Source organism: Lissotriton vulgaris, chromosome 1_1 (genome assembly GCF_964263255.1).
Source record: "Lissotriton vulgaris chromosome 1_1, aLisVul1.2, whole genome shotgun sequence".
NCBI lineage: Eukaryota > Metazoa > Chordata > Amphibia > Caudata > Salamandridae > Lissotriton > Lissotriton vulgaris.
In genome coordinates, this window is record NC_141685.1 from 1,033,010,078 (window position 1) to 1,033,024,831 (window position 14,754).

The window sequence follows — 14,754 nt, forward strand, 5'->3', positions numbered from 1 at the left end:
GCGAGAACCCCGCTCGCAAGGTTACGGCATGCCGCGCGCAGCCTTCTGGCCCCTCTCTTTGGCGGTTTTGTTAGGCTTGTGCAGGGAACAAAACAATAGTTTTGTACCCTGGAGTGGCTCCTTTTTGTGTCAGTGTGTCTTTAGAGGAGGGCTTCAAGTACACTGCAAAGTAAGAATTTCCTTTCAGGAAACACCGGGGTAGGGACACACGTAAGTCACGTGCGAACAGCGATGGCGACGGGGATGTATTCCTGCCCCTGCACACGTAAGTCACGTGCGAACAGCGATGGCGACGGGGAGGTAGCGACGGGGATGTACTTCTGCCCCTGCACAATTCACTTCTCCAGGAGGACTAGTTTAGTACTCCAATCACCACACCATGTTCTAATGGCTATATGCACCTATATGAGACATTACGAGGGAATATCTTGATTATGGTACATTTAATTTTCACTTCTGTGGTATATAATGGAAGTTATAGCAGAAGCGCTACATTTGCTTATGCGCATAATGCCAGGTGAACACTAGGTAACTTTGGAGCATCTAGCTAACACAATGCCACTCAACCCGAGCCCTTTTCTTTTCTATAAGTTCCATACAAGGGGAGTAGGCCCTCGGGAGGGCGCATGCCCTATAAATAAATATCAGATTCAACACCACTATTCATAGTAAGGGAGTAGTGTAGCAGCATTTGTGGAACAAACTTGGTCCATCTAATCTTGGAACATATTCAGAAACATGTTGCACGGGTTGCAGAATTGCATTAATTTTCCACATATCAACTTAAATTATGATAGTCAGACCCCCTGAAAACTGATGGTTCAGCGGGTCAGATGTGATAGTTGTGCAACAGGTTATAGTTCAATTATCGAGCCGAGAAGAGGTTTTCATATTGGGCTTGTACAGTTGCGCTGCTCTGCCTGACCTGCAAACAATGAGCATCAACCTTTCAAAGCAAATTGCTGGGTAGCCACCATTGGCGGAATGCCACCACCGCGCGAGCCATCTCATTCGCAGCTGGGCCTGGTCAAAACAACCATGAGGCACGAGAGGCTCTCAGCCTCTGCCGACGAAGTTATTGAATACTGAAATAATGCGGATGCGAAGGGCATTCTCACCCTCGATAAAATAGAACTAACAAAAACGTATATTCTGCAATTATTGTTCAGTCGGCACCGTTCAAGCGTTATAGTCCGAAACTGATCGAGTGTCAAATGCAAATGGCCAAATAATGTTGGAAATAAGCATACCAAGCGGCGTTTTAAACCACTGAGATGGCACCACGTTGCTGCCAAGAAAGCTCACCACAGGGATCATGTTAAATGAGAATGTTTACTATAGCAGGTTGCATCAGTATTCAGACTAACGTTGGAGGCGCAGGACAGCCCCTTACAGAGAAGGAATTTGTTTTAGCACACAATATTTCAACTATGAGTTGGGATTCTGAACACTAAGTACACTAGCAGGAGCACAGCCACCTTCCTGGCCCTCACTGCAAAATCAATTATGCCATGCATGTCGGCAAACACGTCACCCTGAGTGGGGCTCAATAGGTACAGAAAATGACAGGCGAGAAACTTTACAGAAAATGACAGGTGAAAAACTTACAAAAGCAGACAAGTTACATGAGGTAAGAGTGACAATTGTGAGTAAACGAAATACAGGAGGTAGCAAACAGTACAACAGTGTGCAGGTTACAAGGGAAAATACAGTATAATTAGAGGTAAAATACTGCAATACATGCTAGACACCCAGGCACAAGAACAAAAGTCACGTAGGCAATGGTGGCACTTGTGCAAGTGCAAAGGCAAACAACACGTGAGAAATAGCAAACAGTGTGTTATAAGAGAGAAGTGGCGTGGCATGTACCAAAGAGTACCAAACACAGGTACAAGGAGAGCACTGCAATAATGGCAAACACTTTAAACAGAGAACTGGGAATGACATTTGACGGTTACGGGCATCTGCTAGTTTGCGCTCTAACCAATCTCAAGTAATGATCTTGCAGTGATTTGCCAGGACATTCACTGTCATGATTATTACAGCTACTGTGCCCACGCAGCAAGTAAATGATTTGACTACAGGATAACTTTCATAATCCCACCACTTTGCTTGGACGAATATCACTGGTTTTCCATTATCAGCAAATACAATAATGCAAATAGTCACTTGCCGATCCCCCGTATAAAATGTCCGGATAAAAACAACTGACCGTATCCAAGGAATCTCTGTAAAAGGTGTGGCCTATGTAACTAAGGGCGTGGCCTAAGAACCGTATCTAAGCAATCCCCATAAGAGGTGCGGCTTATGTAACTAAGGGCGTGTCCTAAGAACCGTTCTAAGAAATCTCCATAAGTGGTGTGGCCTATGTAATTGAGAGCATGACCTGAGAACCATATCTAAGAAATCTTCATTGGCAGGTACCAATACGAAGAGAAAACGGAAGGGTACTATGATAAAGGTGCACTAAACAGCGACCGAAAGTAGCTAGGTGGGTGGGGGGCTCTGTCATCGACGTAGGCCTCCTCCAGAGCTGTGGCGGAGTACAGGGCGATCTGGAAGCAGATGGACAGTAAGGGTACCTCTGCGGCAGAAGGATACAGTCTAGATACCTCTGCCTGGCACAGTAAGGGTGCCTGAGCCAAGCACCTGGAGCCGAAGGAGGCTCAGGAAACAGCGTCGGCGCCCCGTTAGTCCTTCGGGCGGTCGGGGGCCTGAACCAACCGGGGGTGTGCCTCATCGCTCCGCCCTGACAGGGGGGGCGGGAGTATAACGAAATGGTAATTTACTGCACCGTCAGAGCATCGACTCGCCGTGCAAGATGGCTCCTTAGGCATGCGGGTCAGCGAGGGGCTGCCGCATTGGATCGCCTGTAAGATGACCCACCTTAACAACTACCTGTTTGTACGTAATAAACCTGCAGCACTGCTTTCCCACAATTATGTCTCATGAGTTTCATTTGGTATATAAGTGTATAAAGTGCAATGCGGAGCGAGCGCTGGTGGTGTGGGCACTATGCCGCTGACCGCGTGACACGCAGGGGAGCTGGGGCGGGACAGCGCCCTAGTCCCACACGACGGGCGAGCAGAGCCCTTAGCATGGACCCCTCCCTGAGCCGTCCTCTCTGTGCTAGTAGCCAACAGGGAGGGCTCACCTCGGGATGGGGGCGTTCCTCGCAGTATAAAATGGCGCAGCATCTTGGCTCGGCCTCTCTTCCCGCGCCAGGATTCCCCTAGGCTCTGCGCTGATCCCACCCTGACCCAGCTGCAGAGCGGTAGGGTGAAAGTTGTGAATTTTTTAATGGTCATGTTTTGTGTTGCAGGCAGAGTCACAGGGCGATCTGGAAGCAGATGGACAGTAAGGGTACCTCTGCGGCAGAAGGATACAGTCTAGATACCTCTGCCTGGCACAGTAAGGGTGCCTGAGCCAAGCACCTGGAGCCGAAGGAGGCCCAGGAAACAGCGTCGGCGCCCCGTTAGTCCTTCGGGCGGTCGGGGGGCCTGAACCGAACGGGGGTGTGCCTCATCGCTCCGCCCTGACAGGGGGGGCGGGAGTATAACGAAATGGTAATTTACTGCACCGTCAGAGCATCCACTCGCCGTGCAAGATAGCTCCTTAGGCATGCGGGTCAGCGAGGGGCTGCCGCATTGGATCGCCTGTAAGATGACCCACCTTAACAACTACCTGTTTGTGCGTAATAAACCTGCAGCACTGCTTTCCCACAATTATGTCTCATGAGTTTCATTTGGTATATAAGTGTATAAAGTGCAATGCGGAGCGAGCGCTGGTGGTGTGGGCACTATAGACTTTTGTTATACATTTACAGAGTTGTTCGTTTTGTACAGGGATTTCACCTTCGCCTGGCTTGGATCTACCTCCTTTGGCTTGGACTATTTTTTGCTGGTGCCATTCCGTTGGTCTCTTCATTTTCCGAGGTTATTTATTCTTCTCTGTTGTGATTCTTGGTGAAACAGAGGAGGTGGTACCTTTGGGAAAGGTGGAGAACTTAGCTTCGCTCCTGGAGAACGGTCCTTCTTGGCAGAAATACCAGTGGCTCCGGACAAAGTGAGCTTAAGCCCTTTTGTGCTCGTGACGAGACCAGCTCTTCATGAGTCCCGGTGGAGCTGTGCTCATGACAAGCTGGTCTAGTCATAACGGCGCCTCTCCGCCCGCGCGCGATTAAATCCCCTCCTGTGCGGGCAAATTAATCAGTGGGCGGGGTCGTGACGAGAACAGCTCGTCATGAGCACAGCTCCACCATGACGAGCTTGTCTCGTCACGAGCACCCCGGCGCCGCTCCCCACCCCGTGGGGGAATTACCCCCGCAGCGAAGGGGTTAAAAACCAAGTTTATGTGGGATTCCAATCATGTAGCTGCCATTCTCCTCTGCTAGCACTTCCCCCGCAATGGCTCCCGCGGCCACAAGCGTCTAGCTAGCAGCCGCCATGTTCCCCCAGATCATGTCCTATCCTATCCTAGATGTATACCAGGTTTAATAAGTTGAAAGGAGGAGCACAAAAACTTTACCAATTCAATTAGAAGGGGTACAGTACACAGAGTTCTGTAGCCAGCAAATACAAAGTTCAGCTTATAGGTCAAAATAAATTTGGGGGACCCTGTGGATATGGCAAGTTTCCAATAGCATGTTTCTTTGTTCTGTATGAATAAGCGGCAAGGGAAAGAACAAACAGGTAATATATATTCAACACAAAGGAAACAAAGCAGACCCACTGTTTTGGGAATATCTTTTATTTCTGTAAAAAATAATTGCAATTCATAAACTCTCAGAACTGGAAGTAGGAACAGACTGAGTCATAACACTCTGGTAGACATAACCAACGCATACCATGCAAGACAATGTTTTCAGGCAAGAGTTCGTCACATGAGCCTGCTTTACTATTGCTTCCATAAGGTTAATTCGGGCAGCCAAAAATCATCACATTCTCAGTGAAATCTGAAAATTCTTCACAGATTTTCACGTGCTCTGCATTGGTGCACTCCTCTGGACTTGGCCACCACTCAATCCATGTGTCTTTCCCAATGTAGTAGGCAAACCTGCAATGGAGGTTCACAGTGTCAGGCAGGCAGTGTGAGATTCACTTTTAGCAAACAATCACTCAGGTTCAGATCACAGAAACTACACCAGTGCTGGACATTTTTTTCCTCTGGCAATTTTGCACTAATACCTGCAGTTTTGCTGTGACAGACAGATGAGGACAGCAAAGACAACACTAGAATTGACAGACCTCCACAATACTATCATTTTGGCTAGCTGCTTGATGCAAATGTTGGTGTAAAAACGGTGCAAAAATACACAGCACCAGAGTAAAATGGGCCAGCAATGGTGTCAAGTTTCTTACCACTGGAGCAAATTAATTGATAACTTCCCAAAGCACAATAACTGCGGTATTTGTAAGATAAAGTGAAACCAGGAGCTCCTTCCCACTACTTGGTAATTGTTGATTCCAATGAGGTTTCTAAAACTGTAGAATAATGTTATATTTTATTCAGACGGCAATGATGTCCTCATGTGATCTTGTCACATATTTGAAAGTACTGCACTGTAGTATGATGTTCGCTCTATAATCTTCATAATCTCAAACCGCATTAGGGCAGTAGGAGAATTGAATATATGGTGTACCAGGGTAATCTCACGTTAGGGGAGCAGTGAAAGAATGTGTATTTTCATGCATCTGGATAACAGTGCTCTGTAATCTCACACAGTTGAACAGTAGTAGGGGCATGTGTAATTTGATATTTTATTAGATTGGCATTGGGGCCCTGTGTAAATTCACACTGCATTAGACAGACCCTCCAGTTTATCGCGATTTCGCGATTCACGAAAAAATCGCGAAATCGGCAGATTACCGCGATGGCCGCGAAAATAACCATATTGGCCGCGATTTTTACAAGTGAGACAGCAAAACATTAACAAACAATGCCTGGTTGTGCGCGCCGCCCTCCCCCCCACTCGTGTGTGTCAGCAGCTTCCTGGGACACACACAGACAGTCAGACTAAGCCTCATTAACAAGTGAAAGGTCTTTAAATGACCTGTGAAGTACTCGGGTGCGGCTGGCAGTTCAAAGCTGCCAGCCGCACCCGAGTACTTCACAGGTCATTTAAAGACCTTGCACTTGTTAATGAGGCTTAGTTTTTCACGCCCCCGCCTGTTATCCTCGGCTCTGGCAGGTGTCAGGGGCTTGCGGTGGTGCAAGCTTTCATCAGACAATACAAATACAAAACAAGCAGCAAATGTGTAAAGTTCATTACACATATGAGAGGGAGAATGGTCAAGAGTTCTGCACGCTTCTCACACGCACACAAAAGGCGCAGCTAAGGCTTTGTCACTGCAAGCTTATTCTTTTCCTTAGACACAGCTGAGCTCTGGAGGTTCCCAGGTTCATTCAATCGAGTCTTTCTTTGGACTAGATGAGCAACTTAAGTGCAAGCTTCTCGTCATTTGCAGCCTCGCAAGAGCCTGCAGAACATTCAGATGTTTTTATCTGACAAGTGGGAGATGTTGGTTACTTAGCACCTGCTACCCCAGCACATGTAAAAGTGTAGCTGTCATTACAAACTATTACATCTCATTTTATTCAAGTTGCATTGTGTACTGCACTGAGTGGCAGAAAATATAGGGAAACTCAGGGGCACAATCTCCCAAGGTTTTTTGCATATAAACATAGTGCTGTCTCGCGCTAATGATGCTTGAATTATAGCTGTCGAAAGTTAAAACTTCTTCACTTAGATATTACATTTCGTCAGGGCTAGCTTTAGGGCAGTGCAACTGGTGCTACCGCACTGGGCGCTTACCTCAGGGAAGGGGCGCTGTATTTAGAAATAACTTATGAGTTAAGAATACTTGTGGCAGAGTTCCTTGGGGGTCAAGTTTTCAGACAGCATTAAAAATGACCAGATAACGCTTGTGATTATTGTTCCTGCTAAACGGAGAGGGAGAGCAGATTTTTTTTCTAAATTAGAAAAAAAATCTGTTTTTCTTTTTTCTTGCTCTAGTACTGCGAGACCCCGGGGTTTCTCTCCGGAGGATGCGAGCGACAGTTACCAACGGCTTCCTGCACGGAGGATCACAGACAGGAGGGAGGGAGAAAGAGGGGTTGGAGGTACGTGTGAGGAGAAGAAAGGGGTGAAAGAAAGGAAGAGTGGCTGGGGGCACATGTGTGAGGAGAGGAAAGGGGTGAAAGCAAGGGAGAGTGGGGCGTTTAGAAGGAAAGGGCAAGGGTAAAAGAAAATTGGAGGATAAAGGTGAAAGGTGGAGCGCAAAGGTAAAGAGGGGGAGCAAGAATGAAAACTGAGGGTATGGGGCAGGTGAGACGAGAAAGAAGGGGTGAAAGAGAGGGGGGGTGAGCAAAGAAGTCATAGAGGTGGGAAAGAAGGAAAGGGTAGTAGGGGTGAGAGAAACTGGGCGAATGAAACTGAAAGGTGGAGAAAAGTAGAGAGGAGTGAGCAGGAGAGAAAGAGGGAGGGTGAATGCGCGAGAAAGAGGGCGAGAGAGGAAGGGGAAGAAAGACAGTGTCTGGAAGAACGAAAGTATGAGAGTTATAGAGAGAAGAGAGGGCGAGGAAGGCAGAGAGGGAGACAAGAGAGAACTAGAGAGGCAGGGTGCTAGAGAGATCCGAAGATGGAAAGAGAGAGGGACAGGGGATAAGAGACTGGGCTGATGAGAGAGATATCGAAAAGGAGAGAAAGATGTGTGTGTGTGAGAGAGGATGAGTGAATGAGGCACAGAAAGGAAGGGGCATGAGAAACAGAAAGCTGAATGGGAATGTGGAAAGAGTGTAACAGGAAGGAAGATAGAGGAGCTAAAAGCGGCAAAACACAACTAAGAGAGGGAGAATTGGGAGGCAGAAAGAGTGTAAGGAAGGACGGGTGACGGATGGGGTCACTGGAGGCCGCTTTATCAAGGTCCAGGGCCAAATATAATGCCGCAAAATTGCCGCTAAATTTCCATTTTTGTGCCGCTAAATTTCCATTTTTGTGCCGCTAAATTTGCTAATCCATGCCGCTATATCCTGGGGGGTCTGATTAGAAGAGCACTGTAGCTCATGTATTTAGGTAGCAGTGGGGTCACAGTTTAATCTCACACTGCAATTGGAGAGTAGAGTGGCTTCTGTTTAGTCTTGTGGTGTATTTGGATAGCAGTGGAGTCACTGTGCAACCTCACACTTCATTAGGAGAGCAGTGTGGCTCCTTTATAATCTTGCTGTGATTAGATTGTAGTGGCATCCCTGTGTAATTACACACTGCATTTGAAGAGCAGGGTAGCTCCTGTATAGTCTTGTGCTGTTTTGGGGCAGCAGTGGTGACCCCTGTGTAGTGTCACAGAGCGTTAGGAGAGCAATTTGGATCCTGTATTTGGGTAACCGTGGGGTCCCTATGTAATGTTATGCTGCTTTTGAAAGCAGTGTGGCTCCTGCCTAGTGTGGCAGTGTATTTGGGTAGATGTGGGGCACTGTGTAATCACAAACTCTGTATTTTTGCAGTGTATTTGGACAGCAGTAGGCTCCCAGTTTAATCTCAAACTGAATTAGAAGAACAGTGTGGCTCCTTTGCAGTGTACTTAGACAGCACTAGGATTCTCATCTTGCATTAGACAAAAACGAGGACCATTTGCAATCTTACTTCGTAATCAGAGTGCAGTGTGATGGAGATTGACAGCCCTGTGTAATCTCACACAGGGCTAAAGCAATTGTCCTTTTGCATCAGCCTATATTAGGGAAGCAGGGATATTTCTGTGTAATCACTCAAAATATGTTACTAGAAGGTGGGTCCTGAGTGATTTCATTTTGTGTTCGCAGGGAGATTCCTGCTTAGTGTCACTGTCTATATTTAGAGTAATTGGGCTCCTGTGTAAACTCTCAATGTATTTGGAAGCGAGGTGAGGCCTTGTGTGTTACCCCAGTGCATTCGCACAGTAGGGTGGCATTAGGGTCCACTACGTAATTCCAATTCACATTTGGACAGGTGTAGGTCATGTGTTATCTCACTTTAGAATCGAAGACCTATTGTTGCTTTCACATTGTTACGTATCACATGAGATCTCAAGAATAATTTACAATGATAGAGCAAGAGTCATTGATTGCCCTAACACTGTTTAATAACATTTCTAGATGAGTGTTTATTTCCAGAATGTACTTACTCATCCTTTTGAGTCCACAAGTCAGAGTTCAGGCCCCAAATCAGATAGCTCTTTCCATCTTCAAGCTTCAAGGAACTTCGGCACTTCTTGTGGCTGATAAACCTGCGAATCTTCCCTTCGGGCGCCTCGTCCGACCCTTAAAAAAACACATTGAAATTGTGATGTTGCGAATATCTATCTATCTTATCTATCTTATCTATCTATCTATCTATATATCTCTATATCTCACCCATTGTGCTGTTTTTTACTCATTTAACTTTCATCTTTTTAAAAAACAAAATAGGAAAAAATAAAAAAATAAGCAGCTCACTCTGATGCATTTATGACAGTTGTATAGATCTGGATAAAGCCTTTCACTGATATTCTATGTGTTTTTAATCTCTTTCATAGCTTTCATGTGGGTAATATTGGTAGACAAAGACTGGATCCCTATGCTGACCAAAAGTTCATTTAGGATCAAAAGGAGTTCCTCTATCATGCTGATTAAAAATGCTGTCTCTTATGAAGGAATGTGGTGCATGCAGACAAAAAAAGTTTCAAGGGAAAATCTAAGTGTTTGCCAATAGATTGTAATGTCTACCCACATTTCAACATTATGTGTTAAGCCGGTGGATCTTGGCTGCTTTTCGATTTTGAGCTGCACCAACAGCACTTGTTGAAGGAGGTATCCTTTCTGTTTGGTGCCTCTGGGGCCGTTAAGGATGCCTGGATGTCGACGATTGGCTTTGGCCTGCTGGGCTGCGAGGGCCGTGGAGCTTTTTCAGTACGGCAGTGACACACACAGCAGCACCTAAGCTGCCCACTCTTGAAACATTTGCAATGCGAGTGGAGCTGCTGGAGGATCTCTGGGCAGACCTGTATGCCTGGAGAGAACGAGCTGGGTGGCAGAGAACAACAGAGCTTTTGGTCAGACACTGAGGATGGCGCGGTACCCACTTTGCCTGAATGTCCATGGAGTTAGGGATTGCCTAGCCCGGGCACCCAACTGCAGTTGAGAAGCCATCCATGATGAGTTGCTGAAAACCGGGCTTCACCACTTATGCACGATCTATTGAGCACGGTTTTGGGGGCCCTCTTACCTGCTAGAAGATAGGCCTTGCTCGGCCTGCACTGCTGGGATCATTTGTCAGATTTCACTACGTTGCTCTGATGCTGCCTATCATTCATTTTTGGTGCTCAGAAATCGGGGAAATATCAAGCATCCCTGACTAGAGCATGAATCTGTTGGGCATGCTTGGGACACGTCTTGCCCCTGAGGGTCGGTCTGCTCTGTTCTACCAAGCTAGGCATTTTGGATGGTGCCACTTACAGGTATTTCACAGGGCTCCTGCAGTGACTCTGTTCAAGATGCGGAAGGACAGAGTGATCTAACCCACTCAAAATCAATCCATCATGCAGTACACTACATCCCAGTCAAAGGCGCAATAGCAGACTCACCAGGCGAATACAGCACCTGCGCAGCCGTTGGAACAGAAAAATGAACCTACTTTGTCTATTCTCCTCCTCATCATTCAAACTTACAGAGACTTGCTAGAAAGCCAAAATAAAGGGAGGCATGATCGAGGTCAACCTCTTCCGGGCAGACCTCAGGAAAACACTAGATCATGTTACCGCAGTGAAGGGTGACAGAATTATGTACCGATGTCATGAACCTGAAGAAAACGGTGGCCTTGAATCAGACCCAGGCTCTGACTGTTGACGTGTTCTTAGGAACAACCTGTGGCTCCTGGGGTCCCCCGAGTGGGCAGAGGGTGGGTCGCATTAAGAGTTCCTCGGGAAGTGGATTATACAGGAGCCTCTGCCCATCTCTCTATCCCCAATGTTTGCGATTGAAGGAGAGTATAGGGCATTGGCTCAGAGAGTGCCGCCTAGGACTCCGCAGGCGATCATAGAAAAATTCTGAAATTATGGTGACAGAGAAGCCATTCTTCAAGCAGTATGTCAACAAGACGCATCCCACTTTGATAACTGTGCCATTGCAATTTTCCCAGTCCATATCAGGAGAGTACAGGAGCAACAGTTTATAACTGTGAAATTAAAGCAAAATGGCTACTAGTGGGGTCTGGAAAGTCTCTTTGAAGTCTCTTTGTACTTTTTCTTTCTCGTTTTTCTCATGGACGGTGTTGATAATTTGGGTTAAACCGCGTCCTTGTGTGACATCAAATGTATGCCAATGTTCTCTCGAGTTGAGTGTGTGTAAATACACCTCTATTGGAGGAAAACGGTGGGTCACATGTGAATCCAGAAATTTTTTCAAGCTGCAAACCTACTTCTACCAGTAAGTAACCATTTTGTTTTGCAGCTTGAATCGTTTCTGGATTCACATGCTGTGCATCAATTACACAGCGGTTTTCTTCATGTGGGTTAGATGAGTTATTTAGAGTCAGTGTTTACAAAAAATGCTTTACTACTCTGTCTTACTTCTGCTTCCCTGTTGATCTGAATGTCCACAAAGTAGTATTTTGTGAAGGTATGTACAGATGACCTTGTAGCAGCTGTGCAAATGTCTTCTAATGCTACGCTGCCTAAGAAGGCAAGTGTTGCTCTCTTTTTCCTTGTTGAATGCGCTTTTGGCTTTTTTGTAAGGTTTACTCCCCCTGTCTTATGACAATATTCAATTGTTTGCACTATTCATCTTGTGATAGTTCCTTTGGTGACTGGAAGTCCCTTACTTCTGTGTGCGAAGGACACAAAGATCTGTTGCCCTTTCCTGATGTCCTTTGTTCCTCCTTTGTTTTAGGCTGTTGAAGAAAGGCTGGAAGGTGGATAGCTTGGTTAACTTGACATTTTGATACCACCTTTGGTATGAATCTTGGGTATGTTCTCATAGATACTTTGTCTTTATGTAATTGTATGTACAGCTCATGAGTAGTAAGCATTTGTAACTCACTTACCCTCCTTAGAGAAGGATAGCGATGAGGAATGCAGTTTTGAGGATTAGAAATCACAGTTGTGCATTCTGCATTGGCTCAAAGGGTGACATCATCAGTTGGGTGAGCACTACATTCAGGATCCATGTAGGCATTGGCACGCTACTTGGGGTTCTCCTTTATTTGCTCTTTCCAGGAAGCGATTCACCACTTGTGTGGTATAGAAACTTCTACCCAGTATGCTTCTTGTGTAGGCTACAATTGCTTCTAAGTGTACCTTGAGAAAGAGAGAGCTGTTTGTTCAGTAGATGTGTCTGGTATCACCCGACTGTGGCCTCTTGTGCCCTGTCTCTGTGTTTTCCAGGTTACACTATTGTTGGAATCTCTTTCATTTGTTGCTGTAACATTTTCTTCTAGCTGGTCTCCTCGCTTCCCTTAGAATCATCTCCATCACCCTTCTTGGCAACTTGAGGTATCCAAATTCTAAGTCCTCAGGAGCCATTCTGCCTGGTTGAGGATGTTTGGTTCTGGGTACCATCTTTGTCCCTCTTGTATTGTTAACTGGTATTGGTGTACTGGAAGTGATAGTCTGCACTTTTGTATTGCCTTCGGTATCATTGGAATCAATGGAAAGGCATAGGCAAATTTCCCTTTAAGAAAGGGCAGTCTGGGTTATAGAACCTGGATGCAAAGCTTTGGCATTTTGCATTCTTGTGTGTTGTGCTTAGGTCTACTAAAGGTGTCCCCTAGATCTGGAAGATCTGCCTTGACACTTCCTGTTTTAGTTCCAATTTGTGTGCAGTGTTTGTTTTCATGCTTAACTTGTCTGCTTCTGTGTTTTCTTTTCCCGGTAGATGAATTGCCACTACTGTACCTTGTTCTTTATTGCCCATCTCCATATCTCCTGAGCCAAGGTTGATAGAGGGTAGGATCTTGCTCCACCTTGTCTGTTCAAGAAGGAGTAGTTTCTTACCTGTAACTCCAGTTCTGCAAGTAGGGGTATCTCTGTGATAGTTATAATCTGTGAATAGTCCCGCCCATGTGCAGGGACCTCGGAGCAATCAAAATAGTCTCTTAAGTTGTCTTCTTCTGCCGTCCTGCATAGACACTTAAGAGAAAAATGAAAGACAAATAATGCAGCCTGACATTAACAAGGTTACATTGGCCAGCACTTCATCTTGAAGTGAAAAGGATAGCCAAATAATATCATTAAATTTGCACATTTTACGGAGTTTCACCAGATATATAGAAACTCCCCTTCACAAAAATCCTTTGACATGATAGAGAGGATGGGTTGGACAGACAAGCCTCATAGGCTGCAATTATGTGTCTTGAAAAGGGATACCGTGCCTTTAAGGAACCCTCCAGAGACCCTCAGTATCCCATGATGCACAGCCAAAGGCAAGTTACTTTCAGTTCTTTTTGAAGGTCCCTTAAAGCCAGGCCTGTAGCTTCCAGGAAAAACGTTCTCTTCCACCGGGGAGGAAGGTGGGACGCTTATGGCTATCACAGAGATACCCCTACTAAAAAACTGGAGTTACAGGTAAGAAACTACTCCTTCTATAGTAGGGGATCTCTGTGCATAGTTATAATCTGTGAATAGAATGGCAAGCCCATCCCCAACAACCAAATCCAGCGGTGGAAGAAAACTAGAAGAAAAATCCTTACTGAGCAAATAAATTTCTCAGCGAAGCCTGACAAACTTGCGCATCTGTCCTAGCATCAGAATCCAGGCAGTAATGTTTAGCAAGTGTGTGGACAGACTTCCACGTAGCCGCCCTACAGATGTCTGCAATGGGCATGTTACGTAGCAAAGCTGCTGTAGTCGCTTTGCCTCTAGTCGAATGAGCCTTAGGCTTACCCCCTAGAGCCTTGTTAGCCTTCTGGTAACATAGTTGTATACAGGACACAATCCACCTAGATATGGACTGTTTGGAGGTGGCAAGGCCAGACCTGACTGAACCGTAATTGACAAACAACTGATCTGACCTAGAAATCTGTTTGGTCTTATCTAAATAGAATTTCAACTCCCGCCTCACATCAAGTGAATGAAGAGACCTCTCTGCCGGAGAGGAAGGATGTTGAAAAAACGTGGGTAACATGATCATCGGGTTGACATGGAAATCAGATATCACTTTAGGGAGAAACTTAGGGTGAGTCCTCATGACAACCTTGGAAGCATGAAATACAGGATAGGGCTCCCGACAACACAGAGCCTGAATCTCACTCACCCTGAGAGCCAATATTATGGCCACAAAGAAAGCCGCCTTCCCAGACAAAGTGCTGTAGAGAAGCCTTATGAATAGGCTCAAAAGGCTCCTTCATCAACCTTGACAGCACCACATTCAGCTCCCACGAAGGCGAAGGACGCCTAACGGGGGGAAATACCTTCTTCAAACCCTCCAAAAAATCTTTAATTACAGGTTTCTGGAAAAAGGATGTTTTTGAAGGGCATTTCCCATACGCAGTTAATGCTGCGAGGTGAGCCTTAATATAATGGAAATTAAGGCCAGATTTAGCTAAATGCAGTAGGTATGGACGGATGACATCTTCCTTGCAGGAGGTAGGGTCAGCATTCTTGGACGTGCACCAAATGCAGAACCTTTTCCACTTGTAGGCATATGAGGTCCTGGTGGACGGTCTCTTAGCCTCCTTCAGAATTTCCATGCAGTTGTCAGGCAAGTTCAAGTGTCCATACTGTACTATCTCAGGAGCCATGCCGCCAA

At 45.9% G+C, this 14,754-nt stretch overlaps 1 protein-coding gene across 1 annotated transcript in view; it reads right to left on the reverse strand.

Moving 5' to 3' along the window:
• Positions 1–4,731: 4,731 nt before the first annotated feature.
• LOC147748466 (A.superbus venom factor 1-like) overlaps positions 4,732–14,754 on the reverse strand; it is a 276,161-nt gene continuing 266,138 nt past the window's right edge. Inside the window, exons 40-41 of the mRNA XM_086962077.1 lie at positions 9,159–9,294; positions 4,732–5,055 (exon numbers count right to left, since the gene is read on the reverse strand). Of these exons, the coding sequence (XP_086818203.1) occupies positions 4,914–5,055; positions 9,159–9,294 (278 nt within the window). The 3' untranslated portion in view covers positions 4,732–4,913. The remainder of the gene's footprint in view (positions 5,056–9,158; positions 9,295–14,754) is intronic.